General features: G+C 33.6%; 8 protein-coding genes across 11 annotated transcripts; 4 read left to right on the top strand and 4 right to left on the bottom strand.

Moving 5' to 3' along the window:
- Window positions 1-696: 696 nt before the first annotated feature.
- On the bottom strand, window positions 697-9,169 carry LOC116346006. 2 transcript variants are annotated; one of them, XM_031775887.1, is made up of 6 exons: window positions 8,908-9,169; window positions 5,754-5,926; window positions 2,977-4,435; window positions 2,798-2,910; window positions 2,607-2,668; window positions 1,737-1,882 (listed from the first exon to the last, which is right to left on the bottom strand). In XM_031775887.1, exons 2-6 carry the CDS (start codon window positions 5,809-5,811, stop codon window positions 1,856-1,858), a joined length of 1,719 nt encoding a protein of 572 aa, XP_031631747.1. In that variant the 5' UTR covers window positions 5,812-5,926; window positions 8,908-9,169; the 3' UTR covers window positions 1,737-1,855. The 2 variants fall into 2 exon arrangements, with proteins under 2 accessions (XP_031631746.1, XP_031631747.1); XM_031775886.1 differs by lacking the exon at window positions 2,607-2,668 and having other exon boundaries at window positions 697-1,882; window positions 8,908-9,155.
- Window positions 9,170-9,298: 129 nt separating this feature from the next.
- Window positions 9,299-11,171, top strand: LOC116346008. Its single transcript, XM_031775888.1, has 6 exons — window positions 9,299-9,599; window positions 9,689-10,028; window positions 10,092-10,424; window positions 10,507-10,633; window positions 10,737-10,851; window positions 10,931-11,171. The coding sequence occupies exons 1-6, from the start codon at window positions 9,483-9,485 to the stop codon at window positions 11,090-11,092; spliced, it is 1,194 nt and encodes a 397-aa protein (XP_031631748.1). The 5' UTR covers window positions 9,299-9,482; the 3' UTR covers window positions 11,093-11,171.
- A 33-nt stretch (window positions 11,172-11,204) lies between these two features.
- LOC116345999 (vacuolar protein sorting-associated protein 8 homolog) lies at window positions 11,205-15,572 on the bottom strand. The gene is made up of 5 exons (XM_031775876.1): window positions 15,141-15,572; window positions 14,839-15,048; window positions 14,358-14,777; window positions 14,013-14,279; window positions 11,205-13,950 (listed from the first exon to the last, which is right to left on the bottom strand). The coding sequence occupies exons 1-5, from the start codon at window positions 15,240-15,242 to the stop codon at window positions 11,287-11,289; spliced, it is 3,663 nt and encodes a 1,220-aa protein (XP_031631736.1). The 5' UTR covers window positions 15,243-15,572; the 3' UTR covers window positions 11,205-11,286.
- A 122-nt stretch (window positions 15,573-15,694) lies between these two features.
- On the top strand, window positions 15,695-16,771 carry LOC116346004 (histidine triad nucleotide-binding protein 3-like). Its single transcript, XM_031775884.1, has 3 exons — window positions 15,695-16,094; window positions 16,171-16,364; window positions 16,454-16,771. The coding sequence occupies exons 1-3, from the start codon at window positions 15,914-15,916 to the stop codon at window positions 16,493-16,495; spliced, it is 417 nt and encodes a 138-aa protein (XP_031631744.1). The 5' UTR covers window positions 15,695-15,913; the 3' UTR covers window positions 16,496-16,771.
- A 66-nt stretch (window positions 16,772-16,837) lies between these two features.
- LOC116346002 (folliculin) lies at window positions 16,838-18,726 on the top strand. The gene is made up of 5 exons (XM_031775882.1): window positions 16,838-17,314; window positions 17,387-17,998; window positions 18,064-18,313; window positions 18,380-18,482; window positions 18,552-18,726. The coding sequence occupies exons 1-5, from the start codon at window positions 17,036-17,038 to the stop codon at window positions 18,676-18,678; spliced, it is 1,371 nt and encodes a 456-aa protein (XP_031631742.1). The 5' UTR covers window positions 16,838-17,035; the 3' UTR covers window positions 18,679-18,726.
- Window positions 18,727-19,030: 304 nt separating this feature from the next.
- LOC116346003 (60S ribosomal protein L18) lies at window positions 19,031-20,628 on the bottom strand. Its single transcript, XM_031775883.1, has 3 exons — window positions 20,502-20,628; window positions 20,271-20,357; window positions 19,031-19,656 (listed from the first exon to the last, which is right to left on the bottom strand). The coding sequence occupies exons 1-3, from the start codon at window positions 20,502-20,504 to the stop codon at window positions 19,180-19,182; spliced, it is 567 nt and encodes a 188-aa protein (XP_031631743.1). The 5' UTR covers window positions 20,505-20,628; the 3' UTR covers window positions 19,031-19,179.
- A 345-nt stretch (window positions 20,629-20,973) lies between these two features.
- Window positions 20,974-21,791, top strand: LOC116346005 (40S ribosomal protein S29). Its single transcript, XM_031775885.1, has 3 exons — window positions 20,974-21,109; window positions 21,352-21,451; window positions 21,577-21,791. Exons 1-3 carry the CDS (start codon window positions 21,048-21,050, stop codon window positions 21,583-21,585), a joined length of 171 nt encoding a protein of 56 aa, XP_031631745.1. The 5' UTR covers window positions 20,974-21,047; the 3' UTR covers window positions 21,586-21,791.
- Window positions 21,792-21,903: 112 nt separating this feature from the next.
- LOC116346001 (putative glycerol kinase 5) lies at window positions 21,904-26,551 on the bottom strand. Of its 3 annotated transcripts, none has more exons than XM_031775881.1 (9): window positions 26,334-26,551; window positions 24,229-24,500; window positions 23,886-24,149; window positions 23,699-23,788; window positions 23,398-23,637; window positions 23,206-23,298; window positions 22,763-23,107; window positions 22,375-22,538; window positions 21,904-22,279 (listed from the first exon to the last, which is right to left on the bottom strand). In XM_031775881.1, exons 2-9 carry the CDS (start codon window positions 24,340-24,342, stop codon window positions 21,997-21,999), a joined length of 1,593 nt encoding a protein of 530 aa, XP_031631741.1. In that variant the 5' UTR covers window positions 24,343-24,500; window positions 26,334-26,551; the 3' UTR covers window positions 21,904-21,996. The 3 variants fall into 3 exon arrangements, with proteins under 3 accessions (XP_031631741.1, XP_031631738.1, XP_031631739.1); XM_031775878.1 differs by having other exon boundaries at window positions 26,369-26,551; XM_031775879.1 differs by lacking the exon at window positions 26,334-26,551 and adding an exon at window positions 24,602-25,584.
- Between the last annotated feature and the right edge of the window lie 41 nt (window positions 26,552-26,592).

Raw genomic sequence — 26,592 nt, 5'->3', positions numbered from 1 at the left:
GGAAAAATTTATTATAAAGAAAAAAAAGAAAATTTTTTAGAGAAAAAAATTGAAGCTCAGTTAAAAACAATATACGTGTTTTATGCAAAAGTGTGAGAAGAGTGTGAGAAGGGAGTCGAATAAAACTATACGAAGAGTGTGAGAAGAGCGTGTACACTCTTCGAAAAGAGTATTATACTGACTTGGGATGGAATAAAATTTAACTCAACAATCAACACATTTTATATTATTGACAAAGTGACTTTGTCAAAGTCCCTATGATTCATGAGATTCTTCGGATTCTTCGGATTTGTGAGTTTTGTGTTTTTTATTATAATTCTAATGGAATCGTTGGAATCAATGAAATTATACAATTGAGTATTTTAACATAGATTTTTCATTTTGAATTGGTGTCTACCCCCTAGATCATTACACCAATATTTGAGAGTTTGTCTGTGTGACATATAGACTTGTCCAATTTGGTTTTCCTTTGGTATTTTATTGCAAATGCCACAATTTGACATTTTTATACATTTTCACTTTGAAAACTCAAATTATGGATGAATCACATTGCAGATCCAATATTTTCAAATTAAAGGTACAGTTTGGCCGCGGGAAAACCTAGGTCTAGCTAGAGCAAAACTAAAAAAAAAATGGAATAGAAAGTCATTGGTTTTTCTTGTGTTATAACTTTTCTTTTAATCTTTGTTCATTATTTCTAAACTTCATCTACTTGAAAAATAATTTCTATAATATTATTACAATCATTTTGCTACTTAAATAATCACTCTATAAGCAATTCAATAAGGATGAACAGGAAATACAATATTGTTTGTTTCGCCCTCACCTTTTGTATTGGTTTTGAACTTTTTTTCATTAACAATTTTTTTAAACCAAAATTCATTAAAATTTGCACACAAATAAAATAATTGGAAATAAATTTCTTTTTAAAAAATAGGCAGGAATTTCAGATATTGATCACCGTTTTGAGAAATTGAAAAATAATAAGGCATTCATTGGAGATGGTAAAAAGAGACTTTTTTTCATTTACATATCATAAGAATTGAAATAGTAGTGATAGTTTTTACAGATCGGAAATAAAAAATCAAATACTCATAATTTGTGCCGATTTCTTCAATCATTTTGTTTTCGACTGAGAATGTGAATATATCGTATATGATTGATTGATTGTATGTTATGTTGGTGCAACCGACTACGTGCTATCGAACCGATTTGGCATGTATAAATGCTGCTTGACAAACTGGTGCCTGAATTACGAGTTAGCTCAATATAAATTGATGGTATTAACCAATAGTCCAAATGTACTATTTTTCAATCCCATGAATTTAGACAAGTGCTGGAATCAGGTGTATTGAATGTGATACAGAACGTTTTCTTAACTACACCATTTCAAATGCATTTCGATCACCCTTTTAATTTTTGTACGTACTTATTTTATGGTGCAAATTAAATATAAAATGAGTTCAAATTTGCCCTGCAAAGAGTGTATATACTGGAATGATGTGAAAAATTCTACGTATACATAAATTTGTTGTTGTCTTATATCTGGTCAGTATTTAATTGTGGGTATTGATTCATTTTTGCCCATTATACGGTACACAAAGTCCGGTAATATTAAAGGTGTGTGAAATCGTTCTGTACTACTTGAAACTACAATGGTATAAATACATTTATATATAAATTGCTAAATAGGTTTGTTGATTGTTTTATGGCTCTGGGTGCCTGATATCGGCTAGATCGGTTGGTCCTGACATTGGTGTTGGTGGTGCTGACATTGGTCTATCGTTGAACACATCATATAGCTTACAATTTTTTTCATCGCTCAATTGAAAACGTTCCATGATCTTCGCCACAATTACACTTGGGAGAACGTGTGGATTTCCTATTTGTTTTTTTTTTTAATAATAGAAATTTGTTAGAAAATATTTGAATTAAATTTTAAACAAATTAAAAGATTTACACACCGAAAAATCAGCAAAATTAAAAATGGCAAATAAAAAAGATACTATTTTTAACGAAAAAACGTTAAACATAAAAAAAAATCGGCATTACAAAACTAGAGGTTATAATTTAAATTTAAAACAGACAATATATTTGGATATTGTCAACCAGATATCTCAGCACATCTGGCTGAGGTCAGGCTCTGAAATGGTAAGACAACAATAGAAGTGATAGTTATAGGTAGAAAAACACTCCCATCACTTCTATTGTTTTCACTCCATTCTTAGCGTCACTCAGATGCATCCAGATGAGCTGAAATATCTGGACGGCAATATACATCTGGATGTCTGATTTAAAATGATAAAAATTGAATAAAAGATGGAATCGCTGCTGAAGCTTATAAATCCAAAAGTGACTGTTATAAACGAAAGAGTCTAACTTGAACATCACACTGATGTAATATATATTTTGCATGCATAATTCAATATAAACATAAACGCGAAGAACTCATGCTCACCTTCCTCGAACAAATGTTCATGCATAAAAACAATTGATTAATATAAAGAAATCAAAAGAAAAGAAATGCTATGCAAATTTATAGACAATTATCTAAGACAAGACGACAACAAACAAGTGCAAAATCGATTAGATTTTAAAAGGACCACCTCTTCAAAACTAGTAAAGTGACAATGTGGTTGAAATCTTTGCAGAATTTGCATCCTATCGTCTGAATGTGAGATACCGTTGCCAAAGAGAAATAAATAATGAGAAAAAAGGTGATGATCATTAGGAACTCATCTGATTGGAGATTTTTGGCAATTGAAACTGTCAAATTATATGTATTCACTTTTTTTACCTGTTAAACCACGATAGCCAAGAATGCTTTGCTCATGCAAATTGTTGGCAATTTGCTGTTGTCTCATAAATGCTTCTGTGTCGATGCCACGAACTTGTGATGGCTTCAAAAATCTGTGGCCAAAAAGAAAAAAAAAATGTTGAGAAAACAGTGTCGATAAAATGTGTTCAATCATTTACCTTTTGGGTATTCGTGATAATAAATCTTCCTGATGTGCTGGGCCGAAGCCCAGTTGCCTAAGAATGGCTTCTGAATCGGGTTTTCTTGCGTCCAAAAGACTTTCAACGCTTGAACAATGGCTTGAATCGGATTGAAATGAACTGCCTTTAGATAATTGATTTCGATGCCGTGGACTATCTGACAACGAATGATCACGTGACAACATGCCACGTTTTAGGCCTCTTTGTGTTGGACTCACCGAATACGCTCGCCGTTCAAAAAAATTTCCATTTGATCGATTATTATTTTGTATTGCAATGCTTGAGCTGGGCGCGCTAATATTTCGTTCACCAATAAAAATTGCTTCATCATCTTGATGTTCGCTAAAACTTCGACCAATATCAGCCAAATAAAATTTATTTCGTAATCTTGGATTATCACTTGTGCTGCGTCCAATATCGGCCATTGCTATTTTACGACTAACATTCAAATGGGCGATGTGACCATCGTTGATGCTTGGCATCGATATATTAAAACCATCTTCGTCGTCGACTGATAGCATGTCATTACTTTGTGATAGCCGTAAACATTCATCCGTCGATAAATCCATATCGATTGTATCACATACAATTGTAGCGTTTGCTTCTGATTCACTAGCGATTGTTGCAGTTGTTGTAGCTGTCGTCATTGTCGTCGTCATCGTCGTCGTCTCTGTTGCAATTGCAATTACTCCTGTTTCAATTAAATTATCATCACCATGATCATCACTAACAGCCACATTATCACTGTCATTATTCAGCTTAGTTTCATCCCAATTTGTTGCAGCCAGAAATCGACTCTTTGCATTGTTCAATATTTTTTTGGCTTCCATTTTTCGATCCTTAATAAAATTATAACGTTTTTTATTGATGCTTAATTTATAATAAAACTCATTTAGTTTGGTTTTATTTAATATTGGTTGAATATTTGATGCTGAGCTTTCATCTGGTTCATCGCTTTGAGGTAATTGAGGCGATACATTGAGATCGGTTTCTGTACATCGATTTGAATCGCCAACAGATCGTATTCGTAATGCAGTTAAAATAGCTGGCGCTTTTTGCCAAAATCGACGATCGCTGTTTGCACTATCGACAGTATGTTCAATCAATTCTGATTGATGATGGGGTTGGGATTTATCCAAAGTTTCGTATTTACCAAATTCACTGTACGTTGTAACACTGTTTAATTTTGTTGGATTGCTTTCGTATTGTTCACTTAATTCAGTAGTTTGTTCAGCTATTTCAACAACATTCGATTCAGTTGTGCTTGCACATCTAATTTTCTCATCACAATTTTCCACCAATTTATCATCCACCGTGATAGTTTTATATTGAAGGCTATCGCATATAGTTTCGATTGTATCAGAATCTACCCATTTTTGAACAACTGCCGGACTCTTTGTTCTCACCCATGTCACCAATGAGCTCACTTTGATTCGAACTAAAAACAAAAATTTATGAGGAAAAAATGAGAGAGAAAAAAAATTTAAATTAAATCAACTAAACATTTGAATAAATGTCACGAATAAAACTCATCTACATTTATATCTACGATAAAAAATTGCACGAAATATTATCTGTTGCACGTTTGAGATAAATAAAAATGAATGATTTTATTATGATGGGTATGTGCGCTTGAAATTTATGTGCTTGGGATAGATAAAACGATTGACTGCACAAATAAGATCTACTTCAGTGACCAGTTCGATAGCAAATGATTGAAATGATTTGAACGCTTTCTTTTTGAACGTGTTACGCTGCTTTGAACGTGTTACTGAGTCACCAACATCAAATTACATGAAGTGATGCTTATTTATTCTCGTGGTCACTGATCGAAAATAAATTCTCTACCCAGGTGCAATATCGATCAGAGTGTGCATGATGCGTGTACTGTTTTATCTATTTACTACAAATGGAATATCTATATAGAATAGTCATGTGAGTTAAATTAAATTGCAAACATGGAAAAATCTCACAAATAATAATGATTGAAAACAAATTCAAAATCCTCTTGAAACAAAAATCAATAACGGAACAAATTCTCATTTAATACAATTATTTGGCATTTATAAATAATTCGAGAGAAACATATGAAGCGAATAAAAATAAAAACATTGAAATTGCAAACCAGATTGAAAAATATCCAATCAAAATAACAAACAAGCGATAAACAGACAATATATTTGGATTTTGTCATCTGGATATTTCGGCTCATCTGGATAACGTTAATTGATGATACGAAATGAAAACAATAGAAGTGATTGCTATAGTTATGATAGTATTTTTATACCTATACAATACAACAATCACTTCTATTATTTTCACTCCATATCATCGCTTAACGTTATCCAGATGATAAAATCCAAATATATTGTCTGGCGATAAACGCAATACGAAATTAAAATTGAGAACACGAAACAAACAAAAACGGTTTTCAATCAATTGCAATAATATATATATTTATATGACTGAGATGGGTACATAGAGGGTTAAAGAGAAAGAGAGAGTGGACTACAACAAGAGTGTCATTGTGTCTGAGCGAGCTTAGATACGTGTGCGTGTGTGCAATGTTGATTTTTATTGCAGATAAATGCGAAAAAAAATACGGTGATATAATTATGAAAACCAGATGCGCATAATTGGCCTATATCGTATAATGATTTGTTCGATAGGAGTACATAGAATGCTAGATTGCTTACATCGAAATACACACACACACATATGGAGCAACAACGAAAATAAATACAGGAGACACAAACCGTTTGTATTTGATGTTGTCGGTTGACATTCATCAGCTCCGTCAATTTCATTATCCATAATTTATTTTTCTCATACAAAAATTCTGACTATTTTATCCCATATAGCGAGTGTTAATCATTGACAGCGATTATTTGCTAATTTATTTTTCTTCTTCTCTTCCTAAGGTTTTGTACTGTAGTAGTGTTGCATGTTTTTTTTTTTTAATAAAGCGACCAAATAGAAAAGAAGTTAACATTAATAAAAAAAATCACACATTGCTAGAACAAGACCATGTTCGCAAAAAAATGCACGAAACAATGGAGTTGACTTATAAGGAAAGACGAGATAGAGGCGAGAGACTAGTATAAATTTATTTTAAAAAACTTCTATGTTTGTCAAGTAAAACAACAGCATGCTGACGCGAGAAAAATTCAATGTAGAGAGCAATTATTAAGTTGAACGAAACCAAATCGCGCCCTCTTGATACACAAGAATATGTTGATTTTTCTTTTGTTTTGAGCCGCAACCGTGCTCAATATAATTATTATAAATGTTGTTTCTACAGTATGTTTCATTATAGAGAGAGGTTGATTTTTTATAATAAAACTCAAGAGTTTTACAAAATTATTTTATATACATTCTATTTAGTATCTAAGCTACGGCGCCACAAATTAATATTTAATCCATTCTCCTGCCTTCTCGATCACACAGGCACATCTATTCGGCATACTTTTGCTCAAATTTTCAGCATATTCGCTTTGAAAACCTTTCCACTGGCGCTGAATGAATGAACTGAGCTGCTTCAAATTGCGGTATGTTTTACCACGAAGACATGCCTTAATAATAGCCCAACAATTTTCGTTCGGATTGCAATCGGGTGACTGTGGCGGCCAGTCCATTTGTTTAATGTCATTTTCCTCTTTCCAAGCATTGCATAGACGACTTTTGTGTTTTGGATCGTTGTCTTCTAATAGAAGCCAATTCGAATTGTGGTTGCCATAGAACTTCTTAGCGATGGGTAACTGTGTCGATGAATAATGTTGGTTCATCCTCACGGCGCTTGGAATCCCCGTGAATATGGTCAACTTTCCAAAACCAGCTTCACAAAAGCAACCATAAGCATGCACCTTTTTCGGATACTTTACCGTGCGAACGACCATTCTCTTTTGGGCTCTAGACTAGGCATGGGTAGTGCTATTCACCAGCCAAAAGAATGACTCGTCAGTGTATATAACTTCGCTCCAATCTCTTGTTGAATTTTGCTTTGCCCCGTCAGTGCCTTTTTCTTCTGGTTTTCTGTCAAAGGCGGTTTCTTCAATTTACTGCGATAACGAACACCGGCAACATCTAATCTTCTCCTGATAGTAGAGCGCGAGACCTCTATTTTAAGACGGCGTAGCCGTTCAACACCTTGGCTCAACAACATACCTAAATTTTTATCGAACAACTTGACTCTCCGTTTATCTTCCTGTTGCGAGGAGGCTCAGTTTGGCTTCAGATTGGGCTGGTCGTTCACTTTTTTTTCATGCTTATACTGCTGGATTCACTTTATTACGAACCCTTTTGACTTTTTAATGTATTTAGCAGTCGATGTGATCGACATTCTTTGTCCTTTTGGATGCAAATGCAGAAAAACGGCTTCAAACCGTGAATGAAAATGTTCGGAAATAATGTTTTCGTTGCACAACAAACACTGTACTGATTTGAGAGCTGTCATTGTTAATTGGCGTAGTAGCTTAGAGTCTCATATGGCAACACCAAAAACATTTTTAGGATATTTGAAATTTGTGGTAGTTAAATCAACCTCTCTCTATAATGAAACATACTGTATGTTAGCCATTTTTGCAGTGCGAATTTAATTTTTTTTTTGTTTTGTTTTGATATAATTTCAGCATGTTGAATTTTGCTCAATAATAATTCTCATTGATCTTGTGAGGGGCACACACTTATTTGTACAAGTGAGCGAAAGAGAAAGAAAACGCACACGCGGCGCAAACAACAAAAATATTCACCCGAAACGGCAAAATCGTTGTGAAAAATATACAGGTGAGAAATGTCTAAATAAATATGTATTAAACGGCCGGAGACAAGAGCAAGGTGAATTTTAAAAGAAAACATACAGAGAGACAAAACGGAGCATAACGAACACGCCAAGAGTGAGAGATATACATATGTATGTATAAATTTAGGCATCGCTTCGATGTAAATGGTGCAAGGTTGACAGCTACATCAAAAGCTTATGCTTTGTGTTCGACGCAATTAAAAAAAAACAACAACTAAATAAATACGTTCGAAGCATAAAAGTTAAAGAGCACGCTTGCACTACCGATACACTTAGATATTGAATTGACGCAATTTGATCGTTGATCTGACATAAAATATTGAGAAAATTTTTTTTTCACGCAATTACATTGAAATTTAACGCATTAAACGCAAGCGCCAATAATTTATTCTTTTTGTTTGTTTTCATTTCATGGCAATAAAAAATCCATTTCAAATGCAAAACAACACAATTTTGTTATTGTTTTCATTTTAAAAATGTTTGTATTGATTGCACACACCTTATGTGCAACACTTGTACTTGTTTTCTTTTTATTACGGAGATGGTTTTGATGTTATTGTTTGTGTGGTTTTTTTTTCTTCTATCTTGTGTCATCATTTGCACACATTATGTAAAATATTAGACTTTACTGTAGACATTTGTTTTTCGCCTCTTCCGCATAATTATTATCAATGATAACGCTGTTCATCACATCTATAACGATGCTATATATAGACATACAAGTTGTGTGCCTGTGTATGCGTGTCTGTTTACAACTTTTATTATGGACACACAAAAAAAGTTCCCCCGAATTGTGTTTTTTTTTCGTTTGTTAAATGAATCAAAACCGATTGTACGGAATAAATTTTCATTTCTATTCTATTTTCATGACCCAATTACGATTAATTCAATAATGCAGTCCGGTAAAAAGTTCGAATGGTCAGGTGAAAATTGCGGAAAAACCATCGCGCGAATACCTTTCGTTGTTGCAATAACAATTTAAAACGTTAAATGTCAACACAGAAATCACTATTCATATTGGATTTTCAGACACTTTCTGAATTTGCTTCTTTTCTTTTGAAAAAAAAAATCGAAATTTTTTATGCACTCAATATTTATTTTTGACAACGTACCTTGTTTATTTTAAGCGAAAACAATATCACCACGTACAAAAATAACAACAACAATGAATAAAAAAAAACATGTAATCACAATTCTCTTTTCAAACCGAAATAAATTGATCAAAGAAAACGATGAATTCGATGGAAAATATTAAACTAAATGGCAAATTGGTTACATTGATATAAACAAAAACAATAAAAACAAAATGTTAACAATAAGAAACCGTCTTTAATGACTATTTTTGAACTAAAACAATAAAAGAGAAATCATAATAAAATCGATAAAATATCACAAGAATACTATCATTTTCAAGTTTCACCATCTGTACGTACTGATATCATTTCAACTGTCAAAAAAATATTGTTGCCGTTGTGTCAAAATCATGTTGACATTTAATTGTTTTCATCGTCTTGGAAATTTGTTGTTGTTGTTGTTGCTGCCACTTCTGCCGATTGTTTCGTTGTAAACGACATTGCCATTGAACGAACGAGAATGAAATACAATTGGTTTCTTCCGTTTGCGCTTTATTTTGGTTGTGAACATTTAATTGAATTTATTGAAAATTTAAGTGGTCGATGGTTTTAGTATGCCATCGTGTTTGGAAAGTTTTATCAAAGATATTGTTCAACAAATCGGTGACGCACACGAAATGTTAGATCAGCGGCATTATCGTTTGTTATTATCATTACCATCCAATGAAAAGGTAGATTTCTCTCAATATTTAAATAATTATTTAATTTATTTATTTTTTCAATCCATTATTTTTTTTTCTCATCCGCAATATGTGCGCAGCAAGCCTTAGCAAAAGCAATTATTGATTTTGGTTGGAATATTGGCAGCCCAAAAGTAATGAAATATTTACAAAAAACGAATATTTTGAGCATGTCGGATTTGATTGTAAACAAATATAATCAAAATCAATGTGATGCTCAACTTATTTTCAACGATCTATTGGAAACAGAACATATGCTTTTGGCTGATGTATTGAAAAATGCCAACAGTACCGATCCAATTGGCCTAACAATATGCGATTTATTGAATGAAGGTTTCAAACGACTTTGCAACGATGCCATTCAAAATCCAAACATTTTGGTTCATAATTATTTGGAAGAAGTTGACGAATACATACAAGGTTTGATTTTATCCGACACCAATATGAGGGAGTCAGTTTAATTTGACGTTTACATTATTTCAGATGAATGTTTTGAAGATGTTCGATTGATGCATCTAAAATTATTGCTAGAAGAAGGACCAAACGATACGGCCGATGCTGCGATTAGTGCTCAATCAAATTGGAACCAGGAAATCACCGATAAACATAGTGTATTCAAGTCATTTTTAAGTTCAATTGTTGGTAATGACTTTAAAATAAAACGATTAACTCTTGAAACAATTCTGTCGAAATGCAATGATTGGCAACAACAAAATTGGAAAACCGTTTTGCTATTGCTACGAATGGTGATTGATACGGGACAACTGAATGAGTTTAAATCACAAGAGCTCAATGATTTCAAGAAAATGACCAAAAGTTTGTGTTATTTTGAATTGATGTTCCTCTATCTATTTAGACAATTTTCAAATTTTATTGTTTCATTTTTAATCGATTTTAGCATTCTTAAAAGACACATTCCGTAGCTCAGTTGACGAAGAAGACGAAAATGGTTTTTACGTGCTATTTTTGATTGGCAGACAAATAACGCGATACAATGAAACACTGTTGGGGAATTATGGAACTTGGTAGGTTTCTTCTTTGCATTGTAAAGATTTCCGGGTTCTGTGTGCAAATTGACTTTGAATGAATATTGAAGTGAACAATGTTCTTCATTTCTTTTAAAAATAGGTTCAAAGACACTATCGGCGAAATGAAATATAAGCTGAAAACCAATCAATTCACACTGGCAATGCAATTTTTAGCCGGAATGGTACAAATGGAAAACGATACAGACATTTTGGATGTATGTTTTATTACATAGTTTTCACCTTGTTCGGTTAAAATATATTTTATGTTTTGTTTTTTTTTTTGTTTCTATTTAGGTACATATAAATACATATATACCAGCGGCACCGCGTTGCAATGAGCTTGTATTAAACTATAAGGAATTGTGTCGCAGTAGGCAGATGCATTTAAAGAATCCAAATGCAGACAAAACAGCTGTGATAGATGAAGATGTTGATTTTTTTCTAGACGATGATTAAGACAAGAATAAATAAACTAAAAGACTGACCTATTATTGTTAAGAAGAGGAAATTTCTATTAAAATACATAAGAGTACGATTTGTTTTTTCTTTTCTTTCATTTTCTTTTAAATTAAATTCATTTTTATTTTGCTAACAAAAAGTGACATTGACAATGTTATAATCAGTTTTCAAAGAAAATGTTCATATAGAAATCAGCCGATTGAACGTGGCGGAGCTTCTAATTGTAAAGTGAGACTACAACTATCATTGGCATTATTTTCATAAAAGCAATCATTTGGCTTGGCCAATTCAACTGGTTTCATTTCATTGATTTCATTATCGCAACGCGGACAATGGAGTTTTTTTTCTGGATCGGTGTACATATCTTGTACACAAGTGTGATGTGCTGCATGGCCACAAATGCCAAAAATTAACGATTCCTGTTGATTATAAAGCTTTGAACGGCATAAAATACATTTAATCGATTTAATTGATAGGCCACGCATTGCGATTTGTTTTTCTTTTGCAAGCATTCGATGTAAATCATGACCTAGAATTCGGGCAGTTGTTTGTTGTAAGAGTATTTCATATTTTGAATTGGCCAACATTCCGACCAGTAAATGTTTGATATCGCCCAAATTGCCGGTTTCACTGCTCGAACTCAATACTAATTGCACTAAATTGGTTAGATCAACATGACCGCTGGCCGCATGTAAAACACTTTTCGTTATCGAATTTAAATCATTTCGCGATAAAACTGTTTTGATCAAGGTGAACCAGAGCTTTTCGCGATCGCCATTCGATAATACATCTAATGAACGTGAACAAAGTGCGCACAATTCTAATGCACGATTTTCGGCCATGCCTTCGGGCGTTATTTGTAATAATTTCAATGATAAATTGAACGCAGCATCGATATCACCTTGACGCTCATACAAGTAGATAAGACAATCGTTTAGATTGTATTTTTTAAGGATTTCGATGGCCGCTTCAAGGCGATAATTTTCATTTGTGCGCAAGAAGCCATCGACATTGGTTGCATCGTCGTAGCGACACAACAAATCTAAATACATTTCACAATCATGCGAACTAATGGCGATACCGTGCTTCAGCAATATCGAAATAAATGCAAATAAATGCCGTTCATCCTTTTCAAGCAATCGTATCAGTTGGGATACATTTCGTGGAAAGAATTCGATCATAAATTGCGTAATTTTCTCACAATTTATTTCAAGCAATTTATCAAAATGGTCGTAGCATTGTTGGAAGATTTTTCGTTCGGGTCGATTTGCATTCAGTTGTAAATATGTCCAAATTTCATTGTATCGATGTATATCCAGTAAATAACAATCCAAAATTTGATCGAATGACTTTTGTTTCTCTAATAAATGTTCGACCACCCGATAGCATTTCGATTGACGAGCAATAGCTAAATGTTCAGTCAAACTTAGTGTATTGATGCGATCAGCTTCGAGCAATGCAAGCCATGCTTGTTCACGATCCGAATGTTGTCGTCCGCTTTCATTTTCAATTGTTTCCATTTTTACATAGGCCAACACTTTTTGCAATAACATTGAATCGTCTGGTAAATTATTTGTCGCTATTTCATGTGCCACAAAATTTAGTAAACATCCAATTTCGGTCCATTGAAAGTATTCCGGTTTCATGATATCCAGAAGAATATTGACAATTCGTTGACGATGCGATTGGCCCAGTTCACCGCTAAATTCTTTCTCCTGAAATGCTAACGAGATTACATTCAACGTTTCTTGCGCATCAAATGTGAGCAAAGCACGTAAATATGGATAGGATAACTCTGATTCAACGGCATGTACTGAATGTATTGATGTTAAACAACGTAACACTTCATGCTTGACATTTTGAATAATATCCGGATTTATATAGCCCGATGGATAGCCACGTCCTGATAAACAACTTGATATATACACTAGCAAATAATTGCCCAAATTGTGATCTTTTTCATTAACAATTTGCGGAATGAGTTCGGTGAGTGATAGACAATAATCGCCCAATGCAACTGTATTTAAATGCATTTGTGCCCGATAGAGTTTTTCCCGTTTTGCCGCCGATAATACTTGATGCAAATCCAAACATTGCCAATCCAATTTTAATACAATCTCTTCCAATTTCGATGGCGATTGCTTAAGCCAATAATCGCATAGGCATTGCGCAACAATTGGCGATATATACGATATATTACCATTTTCAATTTGTTCGCTCAACAATATAATGTATGTGTCTTTGGTGTTTAGCCGTTCCCATAGCTCTTGCCACAGCATATCGTACTCTTGAATTTCGATCAAACAGGCCATAATTGAATTAAGGCACAGTTCTGGACATCTTGCACTTGCCGTCAAATATTCTTCAACCAGTTGGATAACACGATCTTTGGCCATTTGTTTTCGTCGTGAACGATCACCAGCACTTCGATAGCCTTCAATTGCCAGTGAACATGCTTCGCACCATCGTTGATTTTGTGCCAAATGTGTTATTCGATCACTCCACGAACGTACATTTATTGATTGCAAACTTCTTGCGCCCAATATATACAATTGTGAACCTTTTGATATGATCGAATTATAGCATGCATACGTTCCAGCCAATGCAAATGCTGGCGATACATTTCCACCAGTTGCAAAACCTTTAAAATGTGCCGAACCATAGACAAGACCGGCATTTGCAATATCAATACACTCGGATTCTTTTGTTGTTCTTACATCAGTTAAATGCAGCATCTCATTTCGATCAACTGTTGCTATTGTTTTCGGCCCCATCCAATGCACAGCCAATAAACTATAGCTCAGGCTTATGTGACGCAAAAATAACAATGATATTTTGCCCGATTGAATGCAAATCTAAAAAAAAAAGTCTTCAATTTTATCAAATTGGATGTCGAAATGTTCGGAATAGATCATACCTGATGGAAATACACATTTGTGCCACGAGCCGCAGCCAACACTGGATCAATGACACGTGTCGAATCAGCTGATTGAATTAGAACCATTTGCCATGATATGAGTGGTAGACTGTCCGGTGGCCCTTGTAATGGATGAAATTTTATAACTTTTAATCTTGGCCGAATCATGACTACAAAAAATTTGGACAGAGTTGCCAATGCAACAATACAATATGATTTCAATGGATGATCCTCTTCGTCGATAATTAACGGTTCAATTGAACAAACCTATCATATAATAATAAATGTATGAATTATTTTTTATCATTTCATTCTTGTGATTAATTTATTGTTTTTTTTACTAACTTCTCCTCTTGCACCGCTAAATAAACACTTTGAATCACAGCCGCGTTTGCCAAGTCGTCGCGTGAAACTCAGTGACCACACAGAGCCGCCAGTATCTGAGCACAAAGCCAATGTTGGTTTTCCGGTCCATTTTAAATTGAGAACACCACTATTTGGTGTTATGGCATCGGAAAGAACTCGCAACGAATCACCCGTTGATGTATCAATCATTACAATATATCCTCTGGCAAATCCAGCCAATAAACGAGTACTTTCATCATTAAATGCAAGACTTGTGACAGCACCTTGTTGTAAATATTCTTGACAGCACCATCTTAACGCTTGTAATATATCAAATGCCATAATGTGACCATGTGATGTGCCAACCGCAATCATATCTGATACAGCTACGGATGTTGCCAATCCTGAATTAATTCGTTCCTAAAATGTTCGATGATTATTAATACGTTTCTTATAATTATCCATTATTCGTGCGACATACCGAAGCAGATGTTATTTGCGATGTGACTCCTTGCAGCAGAACATGCCTGAGCATGGTTCCAGTTTTGGGTCGATCATCTATTGAGGGAGTCGGTGTAATTCGAACACTTACATCGGACACTATATCGGAATCGGTGTCCAATTCACTTAGAATACTTTCCAATGATGGCATCATATCGACATGAGGAATGGAGTATTCAGCATCATCCAGCTGGATGAAAATGTAGAAAAAGAAAATTCATTATTCATGCAATTGAACAATATGTAAACTATAAAAAAAAAACCGAGAATAATTTATGTTACCTCATCAAGATCTAATTGCAGCGATTCAGCCAAAAGACTATCATTTGAGCCACGATCTGAATCTAAGAGCGATTGCAGTGATGGTGCTTTTAATGAATTCATTTTGATATTGCTATCCTTATGTTATCAAATGATACACAAATTCTAAATGATGAAAATTTCGAAGATGTCGAATCAAAATCGTTTTCTATCGACAGTTTTAACTAGGATAACACGGTGATTTCATTGATTTTTTTTTTACATTGATACCGTATTTCTATAGATTTAAATAAATTTCAAAATAAATTTGGTAATTTTATCGAAAGACATTGCACGTTACAACTATTTATTACACATTTTACAAAGTACGGAAACAGCCCACTTTTTCTTTATTTTTTTTTTTTTTTAATATTGCAATTGACATGAAATAGCATTATCAACAGCTAATGACAACTACACACCGCTGCAAAATTGACGTGTGCAATTGTGTATGTGTGTGTATGTGTTTTCGATAGGGACATATACAATTGATAATCTTATGTCAATTGAATAAACATTGCACACAAATAGAAACACAAACGCACACATACAATCAACAACTCGTATCACATCCACATTCCCGTACACAAATCCAATCGCATGTGAAGGGCTCATGAATTTCTGGTATTTCAGTGTCAAGATCGATGTTGAATAAAATAATGTAAATAACTACACATTCAGCCGCATAAGTAGAGAATTCTCTCTATTTTGTTTCGATTTCAAGTGCCTAAATTAAAAATAGATGATTTTTTAAAATGTCTTGCATTTTTTGTCATATCGCTGCTGGCAAAAGCGATACAACCCTCATCGAATATGAAAATGACAATATTGTCATTTTTAAAGATATTCGACCAGCATCGGATTTCCATTATTTGGCCGTTCCCAAAAAACACATGAAAAATGTTCGCTCGTGCACTCTTAACGACAAAGATTTAAGTGAGTTATTTTGGTAATAGCGACTATTTGGATTTGAATTCGAGTTATGTTGAATTAATTTTTGTTGATATTTTAGTTATTGAGATGAAAAACGAACTTCGAAATTTTTTGAACACAAAAAATGTAAATCTTGATGATGTTTCGTATGGTTTTCATTGGCCACCATTCACCAGTATTGATCATTTGCATTTGCATGCAATCGCACCAGCTTCGAAAATGGGGTTTATCCAACGCATCGTTTTTAAGCCAATCGATATGTGGTATTGTTCGGTAAGATGAAATATAAATTGGCAAACAAAAAATGCAATGTTTTTACTTTCTTTGTATTTATTTAATGAATGTTTTTTTTTGAATTTCAGCCGGAATATGTGCTTGCTAACCTAAAACCAGCACCTGAATAATGATGTCGTTTCCAGAAAATGTATTGACATGTTGCCAATTCGTCTTTAAGAGTGAAAGAGAACGAAGACTTTGTAAAAGTACAAAAAGCAACAGAACGACAAGAATTGTTATATTGTAAGTCGTCTAGTGTTGTTGTTCTCTTGCTGTCTGGTTGTTTCTTAACAAATTTTCAAGTTTATACGCTTGTTCAAATTATTATTCTATTTTTATTTGTTCCTCTTCAAATTTCGATTCAAATTGTTAATTTATGATAAAATGAAATAAATAGCTTGTCAAAGAATAAATAAACAATCTCGCACATTTTGAACAGTACAGTTTTTGACATTGACAGTTGACATTTATACAGATTGATAGAATACTATTTTGGTACTAGTTGAAATCAAAAGTTTCAAAAGTTACAATTAATTCTATAAAGGTTTGTTGGAAAAAGAAATTTACATTTTATTCGTGTTCAGTGCATTTTTCCTTCCCTCCAAAAACACGAAACGTCGATTTTAATGTGATTTTGTGTGCGTGCATGTGTTTGAGTGAAAGCATACATGAACGCAATAATTGCATTATGTCATTTCTGCGAAGCGCATGGTCCATGCCCAATTTTGTGTACACACACATTACGTGACACAAAAATCGATGAGCTTGAAAACAATAGCAACGATAATGAAAACAATTGTCCCGGATGTAATTCAATCGGTAAAACAGTTGGACTACTCAGCCAAGATTCGGAGAGTAATGCAAATTTTTTAAGCACTCAAACAACCGTCATTAACGACATTCTGCCATTGGTAAAACAGGCAGCCGTTCGCAGTTTGAGTTGTGAGGTACAGATGATGTTGTTTTTTTTTTTTTAATGAATTTTAACTGAATTTATGAATGTATACCATGAACTGTAGGTTAGCAATACTAAGGATGGAAGTTTGGTATTTTTCGGTGATGCATCCCGTGGCCATGTACTTAGCTATACATTTCAAATACACGATTCACAGGCACGTGGATTCTATCGTCTATTTTCAATCATCGTTCTAATGAAAGATAAAATGTATCTGCTAAATGTGCAACCATTTTTAGCGGATCATTTGGAAAAAATATCGACCGAATTGCAAAGTTATTCATTAAAAATTCATTCGGCCGACGAGGCAAAATATTCGGAAAGAGCGCATCGATTAAATTCAGGATATGCAAGTACACAACCACCAAGATCGCTCGTTGAATTGACGGGCGAAACAAATATATTCGCATACATTCATTCACATTTCGCTTGGATTCTTTGGATGGGCGCACGTTGTCTCACGGAAAACATAAACATTGGACTACCACCGTTTGAGACGACAATCAATACACTTGATCCATTCTCTGTAATTCAATTGAAAAACAAGGATTCAAATCAAACGAGAAAATTATTTATGGACAATGACAATGAACATTTCGATATTATCAGAAGGTATCAAATCATTTTGGGCGAACATTTTTCGGCTGCTTGTTATTGTGTTCTTGTCGGTATACAGGTATACTAATTTGCTATCATTTTTAATATCGAACAAATAAATACAATTTTATTAATTTGTTCAAGATCATCTTAAGAGGGACACCGTCAATAACCAATGACTGTTTAAAATGCTTCGCAAAATTATTGCCGGAAACAATGCATCATCTTATTTGCATGGAGTCACCACAATATTTACCGCCAAATAAATGTCGAATTTTATCCGTTTTACCTCATGTAGCTGTGCCACAACCATCGGAAAAAATATTTCGAATTGACTTTACAGAAGATTCGGACGAAGTTCATATCAAATGGCATGGAACATTGCCCAATAAATGTAGGATCGCATTTACATTCGAAATTTTAAATATACAAAAATGATATGGAGTTTTTCTTATTTTAGATCCTGATCTTTTGACGAAATTACTGAAATCGATCGACGAAAAATTACTACCCGATGTGGTTTTAATGAAACAGTTGCGTGTTTTGGTTGAAGAATGGAAAAAGTAAGCACAAGTTGGAACATATAAAATTAAACGTGGTTTTCAATAAAATTGTGTTTTGTTCATTTGCAGTAAGGTGGCATGTTTACAGACGATCTCATCGAATCAAGATCTGATCAAAGTAAAGAAAGTGTTGGGCGTTCAGCCACATGATCTAGCTTTAATCAGTTATTGGAGTAATTCACTAATGACCCAGTAGAAAGACGAAATAATAATATTTGTATCAAATAAAGTTTGTCTTTTTAAAGAGATTGTGTTTTATTTTTGTAGAACCCAATTGGCATTTATTCAATGGCAGGAAAAACTTCTTCAATAAAAATACATTACTATCTGAAGAGAAGGTTTCTCAGTATGCTTTAATGATTGAGCATTTTTAGTCTCAACATGCCAAATATGAGATAAATTTAAACTTTTTGACAACGTGGAAAAATGACTTAGTGAATTCATCGGTAATTGGAAACATTCTAATCAGGTGCTACGATGAAGAGATTGGCTTTTTGGCTGTGGAAAAGGGAAACATTTAATCGGGAAAATAAAATAAAAGTTAAAACTTTGTTGTAAATTGATTTTTTTGTATTATTCGGGTTCCTTGCTTTTTATTGTACTTTGATAGACATTACATATAATAACGCATAGGATTGTTGGATTTCTTCGCTTATACACCGTCATGTTTTTGATTGAAGCAGTCGTTGAAATCCGTTTATTTTTTGTAACCGCAGCTACGTCTGCGACCACGAGCACGTTCGAATTTGCGTCCCTTCGATCGAACATATGGTCTGGTGTGTGAGTGTGGAACACCAGGAGCCTTACCGAAATGCTTGTTAGCAACGCGAGCAGTACGTTTTCCTTGAAGCAACAATGTACCTTTGCCGGTTGGTGAACGGACAGCCAATTGATCGAAAGTAATGACCTCACCGCCAGCATTCAAGATACGGCCGCGTGCTCCATCGGTAACACGAAGAGCGCACAATTTCACTTTTGGTACGTTCAAAAGACGAACATCATCTGTGACTGTGCCAACAACGACAACGATCTTCTCTTGTTTGCCACTGGCTTTCAAGAAGCGAACGATCTTTTGAAGTGACATCGGTGGTTGGTTGATGCGGCTCATAAACAAGCGTTTCAAGATGATTTTGTTGAACTTCTTGTATGTACGTCTGTACAAGAAACGGTACAACTATAAGACAAAAAAAAAGAGAAAATAAAATCAATCATTAGTTAAACACGTATAAACACACACACTTCAATTGTTTAAAAAAAAAATGATTTGCTTATATGGTCTTGTTCACATGTGGTTTTTATTCTTCGTACACTGAATTTGCCTTTGTTTCATATTTGAAGCACACTTTGTCACATTGTCATTGTTGTTGTTTGACATTTGAGATGCTTTTGCACAACTACCAGAGGGCTTATTGATCTTGTGTATTTTGTGTGAAATTCCACGAGTTTTTTTCCAAGTAAATGTGAGAGTAAGTCAAGTTTGCACATTAAAAATTGTACACTTTAGTTTTATCAATCACTTGCTGAGATTTTTTTATGTAAAATTTAAATCATGCGTTTTGAAACATAACCAAACATTATAACAACATTTTTTTATCACGTTGTATATCAACTTGTACCCGAAGCAATTCGTTAAGTCAGTGTAGGCGAACAACACAATGTTTGCAATTTTTTTTTCAAATTATGTTCAGCCAATTGAATATGAAAAGCCCCAAACCAAGATCATATAAACAATTCCAATGATCAATTACGCGAATATTTGTATCACACGGTTAATTAATTAATTTTTACCTTAACAAGAAGACGCAAGTAAACATCTTGACTTTTTGGTTCCGTACGACGGACCTTACGGTCGTATTTATGACAAATGTCAATACCCTAAAATAAAAAATAACACTTTTTAGAACATATTTAAACATTGATTAACACAATTGTGCAATAAAATTTGAAAAAAATCATTCACCAAATTGGATGATTAAAAATGAAAAATTATTTATAACAGAGTATCGATACATCACTCACCATATTCAAAAGAGAAAAGACCGGACGTTTCTATGTGGTTTGATGGTGATGAGAAAAAGAACGTATCAGCATGTAACTTCATGTAGGTTCTGTCGCAGCAACAATGTGACCAACTTATAAATACAAAAATACGAACATCGAGCACATGAACACCGACATTTGACAGATGACGACAATTTACAGATTTTTTAACGAAACTGCAAAAAACTAGATGCCATTGGAAACGAATCAATAAAATAAAAGAGTGATGATTTGTCCAAAATTTATAAAAAAAACCCAGTGAAATGAATTTCAATTAAAAAAAATTCGGAAATTCAAATTTTCTTTTCGTTGAATTAAAAGATTCAATTTTTAATGCGTTAATGGTGTTGATATTCAAGCGAAACTGTTTTATCGATTTTTTACAGTTTTGAGCGCCACAGTCGCATATGTTTCGTTGTTCTGATGGTGGCAATCATGTTATGTGCTCACACGATACGGTAGCGAATGTCATAGAAATATTTTTTCGGCCTCTTTCTTTTTGTGCTCCAAGTGAATACAAGCAACATGGGTTTCGCTAACGTTTGGTACTCTCATCCACGTAAATACGGCCAAGGCTCACGATGCTGGTAAGAAATTCAACTCAAAATTATTTATCAAAATATTTTGTGAAAAAATCCAAAGAAAATGTGTATATTTAATGAGATTTTTCGGTGATTTAATCTATCGAAAAGTTTAGCAAACACGTGTTCATAACCACACAAATTCAGTTCGCCATATTTACTAAAGCTATACTCTATGGTTATAAAAAAAATTAATTAAAGTTCATTAACTTTTGACTAATTGTGATATTTTCTTGTTCAATTTTTAGCCGCGCCTGCTCCAACAGACACGGTTTGATCCGTAAATATGCATTGAACATCTGCCGTCAATGCTTCAGAGAATACGCCAATGATATTGGTTTCAAGAAGGTAAGTTATATGCATGTTGTATGTGTCACATTGCACATTTACATATTTTGAAATTACACGTAATAATATGGAATTTTCATTGAACGAATTAACTAATATTATGTTTATTTTTCTAATTTATTTAGTTGGACTAAATGTATTCTCCTGAAATGCGTAAAAATCGTCAATTTGAATTAATCTGAATGAGGGCCGATATCAAAAACAACAACAACAATAATCATTTGAAGAGTGTCAATGAAATCAAGTTGTGCATAATATTCAACAACTGAGCAACAAACCAATCAATGTATTGACAATTATTTAGATTAATTGCAAATAAAAACATTTTTGCAACATCAAACCAACCGTGTTTTCCTTTTATTCAATTTTCATTTTTTTTGCAGCTAAAAATTTAAAGGAATCATATCTAGAATGAGTTTGAACGGCAGTCAAGTAAAATAAAAACAAATGCATTTCAATTCGTGGATGTTTCATGTACAAAAATACTTTGTTTATTGATATTTCGTGTATGAATTGATTTTATGATCTAATTTAATTTAATATTGCTATTGTTGATACCATCCCTTGAACCGATTCACAGCCCTTTCCCAATTTTTCATTTTAATCATAATTCGATCGTGTAGACTTTCATTCGGCACGAATACACGTTCAATTTTACGCAGTTTAACGAGCTCATCTCGCGTTTTCCAAATGCCCACCCGAAGACCAGCCAGAAAACCAGCACCCAATGCACTTAATTCGGAATCATATGCGCGCTCAACTTTCAATTTGGTCAAATCGGCTAGCAATTGACAAATGAAATCATTTTTAGAGACACCACCATCAACACTAAAGACCAAAACGAAAAAAATAAATAAAAAGCATTCATTTAAAAACGAACATTTGCTGGTAAACAAATAAAGGCACAATTTAGTGATGCTTACCGAATAACAGAAAACTTGAAATTCGTCTCTGTAATGGTGCATGCGTACAGTTGATTCAAACGAAACGCAATACTTTCGAGGATAGCACGGACTATATGTGCATTTTTTGTTGACGGCCGAATCCCAATTAAACCAGAAGCCGCCTGATGATCATTTATTGGAGCCTATCAATTTAAAAAAACATTTAAATAAGCTAAGTTTAACGATGAAATTTGAAACAAAAACGCTCTGAGTAATTAACGAACATCTTCAACATCTGTTGGGCATATGCAATTGATTTCTATGTAAATTATGTCTATATAGTTATTATAATAATTTATCGTAAACAAAATTATGGCAACAAAATGCGCAACAGATTTAAGATAAGCTAAACATGTAAATAACATACGCCCAAGCCACTAAATGCAGGTACAAAATAAACATCTTCTGTGTCGTCAACGGAATTCGCAATTTCGGCTGATTTTGATGGATCTTCGAATAAGCCAAAATTCATGGCCCATTGTATGATTGAGCCGGTGTCATTCGCAGCACCTTCCATGCAATAGATCAACTCATTGTTATTACTTTGTTTGTCATTGTATCGCCATGCAACCAATGGATATAAGCCGTAAATAGAGGCCGGACATTGTGATCCAGTGTTAAGGTTCAAGAATGAACCAGTGCCTAATGTTATTTTTATATCGCCCGTATTGAAACAACATGATCCCCACATCGAAGCTGATTGATCGCCAAGCTATAATCACACATTAATATGTAAATACATTTTTCATTTGAATTTGCGTCGTCATCACTAATAGTCATTACCATAATAAAAATTAAACTAACACTTACCGATGAACCGATTGGAATATCGTGTCCAAATAAACTTTTGTGTATATGACCGAAATTATACGAATTATCTACAACAGTTGGCAGCATATTTGCCTGTAGAAAATTGACAGCAAAAATAAATACAATTAAAATACAATTACACGACATATTATTTCCGCCAACAAAAATGTAAATTTAATCGCTTAATCTTACCTTAATCGAAAATAAATTTAATGCCCATTTCGCCCATTGTAATGTAAATGGATCATAGAATCCGGTGGCTGAGCAACTCGTCACATCACTGATATGTTCTGGTTTATAATCTAGATCGGTGCCTTGTCGTAAACGATACAGTAACCATGAGTCAAGCGTACCGAATAATGCATTTTTCTGTTCAATAGCCGTTTGTAGTTTTTTATTGTTCTGAATCATCCACGACAAACGTAGTGTGGTCTATTAAAAATGATGTATTTATTTAATTTTTCGTTGAATATTTTCTCTTTGCGAAAATTACCTGAGCATTCATAAGTTTTAATACGCTTCCCGCTAAAAAGCGTTTGTTCCTTGTAAACATATAAAGGCAATGTGATACACCATGCATTAGCTAACCATATAAATAAAGCAAAAAAAATTGTGAATCGATTGATTCAAAGAGATCGTTGGAAATCAGAATAATCAAATAAATCAATGTGATGCATTACCTTAAGCGTTACACTGTCATTCCATTTTCGAACCATTGAATCGGCTCGCAAATCTTTCCACGTAATAAAATTGTGGAATGTTTCGCCTGTTGTACGATCCCATGTAATGAATGTGCTTCGTTGTGTGGATATTCCGAGACATGATATGTCGCTTGCACTCAATTTGGCATCGTTGATTGCATTTTGAATTGTTTTCAAAATCGATTGCCACAAATCGTCCGGATTAATTTCAACATAACCAGGTTGTGGATACAATAGTTCAATCTGAAATAATTATCAATTATTTATTTCGAAAAAGTTCCAATTTCCTCGATATAATCTTGAAAAACAAAAATTCAATTACATTTGCACATGCTCTTCCAATAATATGCACGTTGATATCGTAAATAAAACATCTAATACTTGTTGTACCAATATCCAATGACGCTATATACTGCTTATGACTTTTTTCGCTCATTTTGGACTTTTAACTTATAGATCCATAACAAAAAAACAACAACATTTAAAGTAAAAACAACAAACAAATCAACAAATTGTTGGAAACAAAAAAAAAATTGAAATAAACACGCCACAACACGCTGCTTATACCGACGACTTAATTCTGACTAGCACAACCTGAAACCAGAGTTTATGGAAAAAAATTGTCATTTAGTAAAAAAGTTAAACGAAAAAAAAAATAATTTTCATTCAACCAAAAACTATTATCATTAACACACATGTATCGAAAGAAGTTTCGTTTCGCTGGTTTCACCACCAATTTAGAAGCAGGTTTTGTTCCTCTCTGTTTTCAAGCACTCGAATATGTTATAATCGTATCAAAAAAAAAAAACGATACTTTTCTATATAGGCAGTACGCGCGACTGGTAAGCGATACGCGTTGAATCACATAGAGAAAATTATATGGTGATTGGCGCAAACGATCTTAAGTGAGCTAGCTCTGTTTGAATGCTTTTCACATTTTTTACTGTACAAAAAAAAATATATAGTTGCATGAAATCCAACTCCACAACTTAAGATTTCTCAACCGTCACGAAACGAAAATGATTTGGAATTGAATAATAGCGCATTGCAGGCCCCATTACATAAAAAAGGCGCAATCGAAAGGCGAAAACAGGTTCGCGCGAACTTTCAACACATTTGATAAACACTATCAAATTGGATTCCAACGTGCAGAGAGAGAGAAAAAATAAAATAAAATATGCGATAATATATCGTAATCACCGAAATAGGAAGAGGTAGTATGAGACGATTAGCTACTGCGAAAGAGAGAGTGCATTGAAGTGAAACGAGATACAATGTACCTATTGATCATGAGCGAATAAATACGGAAGTAATGAAGGACATTTCAAATTGGAGTATCATCGGGTCACTGTTTAGCATTTTTATTTTTATATATTATTGTTATTTGTTGTGTCATGCACACATGGGGTCTGTCTATCTTCAATTCAATGTTCATTAATCATGACGCGATTATATGCGTGGCGAACATCACTGCTAAATTCAATACCATAACCGCGAAGTGTTTTTTTACACTAAAATATCAACAAAATAACGCACTCGATCAAGCAACAATTAATGAAACAATACAGCGAAGTGATAAGAAATATCAACATATCGTATATTCGTGCACCGAAACAATCTCATTGACATGCAAATTAAAATTAAAAACAATGAATCGCACTATTTCAACAAACAGTCAATTATACAGTACGCTACACGAAAATTACTAAGAAATATTATGAGAGAAAACAACAAAAAGAAAAAAAAGAAAAGAAAACGCAACTATATGCCATTGTTCTCTTTCATAACACGTACTAATCTTTTTTGCAAACAAAACTGACCACACAAAAATCTTTTGGTTCATTTACACTCAATACGCAGTTTTTTTTTTATTTATTTGCCATTCTCTTGCCATTAAATTGTTGTTTCGGCTTGTTTTTTTTATTGGTCCGCATATATTATATATACTTTTTTGTCTATGTGTTTTGTGAAATATGATTCACAAAAACAGTAATCGTAAAATGGCAATGACCGTTCTCTTAAATAAAATCGAACTGCAATTAGAGATAAGAACATTTAAGATTGGCAATTTAGTACGCATATGAAACCATCGTACGATATATTTCATACACACTCATGTGGTGTATTGCGGTCAATAACAAATTAAAAAAAAAGAAAACGATTAATTTGAAAAGTTGTTTTGTTTTTCTCTCTATGTGTGTACCGCTATTTATTATTGTAAACGATTTTTCACAGATTTAATTGAAATTTTTGATTTGCATATAGTGACAATTTATGCGAAAATTTAGAACAATAAGATCACTGTCACACGAACCAAAAAAAAGAGAGTGTATAGAACACGACGGCAACACGGAACAATCGAATGACGGTAATATAGGTAAACAGAGAGATAACAGATATAAAAAATAAATGTGAACAAATATTTACGGTTAGAATCGTTTTGGTCAGATAAAATTTCACACCTTTTTGTCGACTAACTCTTCATTTCTATGGCATATTTATTATCGAATTAACGCAATAATTGTCGTATTCAAAAATTTGATTATAAAGGCCACTTCTTTTCTACTTTTATTTTCAATCTTAACTTTTCTAAATGCCGTGAGGTTACTTCAACAGCATTCTATGTTATATTTTTGTTCGAATGCGGCAAGTTGTCAATTACCATGCGACCGTTCATTCACTAATA

This window comes from Contarinia nasturtii, unplaced genomic scaffold, assembly GCF_009176525.2.
Source record: "Contarinia nasturtii isolate CC-2019 unplaced genomic scaffold, AAFC_CNas_1.1 Cnas_scaffold_1371, whole genome shotgun sequence".
NCBI lineage: Eukaryota > Metazoa > Arthropoda > Insecta > Diptera > Cecidomyiidae > Contarinia > Contarinia nasturtii.
The sequence above is the reverse complement of the archived record's forward strand: the minus strand, read 5'-3'. Positions and strand labels throughout refer to the sequence as shown.

Bases quoted from the DNA above. Each gene is read 5' to 3' on its own strand.
- LOC116346006 (XM_031775886.1), bottom strand. From the start codon at position 5,811: ATGGATAATGAAATTGACGGAGCTGATGAATGTCAACCGACAACATCA. The intron at 2,911-2,976 runs GTAAATGATTGA...TTTTGGCCACAG, and splicing joins TTATCACGAATACCCAAAAG to ATTTTTGAAGCCATCACAAG. The intron at 1,883-2,797 runs GTAAAAAAAGTG...AAAAACAAATAG, and splicing joins TGGCTATCGTGGTTTAACAG to GAAATCCACACGTTCTCCCA.
- LOC116346008 (XM_031775888.1), top strand. From the start codon at position 9,483: ATGCCATCGTGTTTGGAAAGTTTTATCAAAGATATTGTTCAACAAATC. The intron at 10,029-10,091 runs GTTTGATTTTAT...ACATTATTTCAG, and splicing joins AGTTGACGAATACATACAAG to ATGAATGTTTTGAAGATGTT. The intron at 10,425-10,506 runs GTTTGTGTTATT...AATCGATTTTAG, and splicing joins TTTCAAGAAAATGACCAAAA to CATTCTTAAAAGACACATTC.
- LOC116345999 (XM_031775876.1), bottom strand. From the start codon at position 15,242: ATGAATTCATTAAAAGCACCATCACTGCAATCGCTCTTAGATTCAGAT. The intron at 15,049-15,140 runs GTAACATAAATT...ATTTTCATCCAG, and splicing joins TGCAATTAGATCTTGATGAG to CTGGATGATGCTGAATACTC. The intron at 14,280-14,357 runs GTTAGTAAAAAA...ATTATATGATAG, and splicing joins TTAGCGGTGCAAGAGGAGAA to GTTTGTTCAATTGAACCGTT.
- LOC116346004 (XM_031775884.1), top strand. From the start codon at position 15,914: ATGTCTTGCATTTTTTGTCATATCGCTGCTGGCAAAAGCGATACAACC. The intron at 16,095-16,170 runs GTGAGTTATTTT...TTGATATTTTAG, and splicing joins TCTTAACGACAAAGATTTAA to TTATTGAGATGAAAAACGAA. The intron at 16,365-16,453 runs GTAAGATGAAAT...TTTGAATTTCAG, and splicing joins TCGATATGTGGTATTGTTCG to CCGGAATATGTGCTTGCTAA.
- LOC116346002 (XM_031775882.1), top strand. From the start codon at position 17,036: ATGAACGCAATAATTGCATTATGTCATTTCTGCGAAGCGCATGGTCCA. The intron at 17,999-18,063 runs GTATACTAATTT...AATTTGTTCAAG, and splicing joins GTGTTCTTGTCGGTATACAG to ATCATCTTAAGAGGGACACC. The intron at 18,483-18,551 runs GTAAGCACAAGT...GTTCATTTGCAG, and splicing joins TTGGTTGAAGAATGGAAAAA to TAAGGTGGCATGTTTACAGA.
- LOC116346003 (XM_031775883.1), bottom strand. The intron at 19,657-20,270 runs GTAAAAATTAAT...TTTGTCTTATAG, and splicing joins ACTTGCGTCTTCTTGTTAAG to TTGTACCGTTTCTTGTACAG.
- LOC116346005 (XM_031775885.1), top strand. From the start codon at position 21,048: ATGGGTTTCGCTAACGTTTGGTACTCTCATCCACGTAAATACGGCCAA. The intron at 21,110-21,351 runs GTAAGAAATTCA...TTCAATTTTTAG, and splicing joins GGCCAAGGCTCACGATGCTG to CCGCGCCTGCTCCAACAGAC.
- LOC116346001 (XM_031775881.1), bottom strand. From the start codon at position 24,342: ATGAGCGAAAAAAGTCATAAGCAGTATATAGCGTCATTGGATATTGGT. The intron at 23,789-23,885 runs GTAATGCATCAC...TTATATGGTTAG, and splicing joins ATGACAGTGTAACGCTTAAG to CTAATGCATGGTGTATCACA. The intron at 23,108-23,205 runs GTAAGTGTTAGT...GTGTGATTATAG, and splicing joins ATATTCCAATCGGTTCATCG to CTTGGCGATCAATCAGCTTC.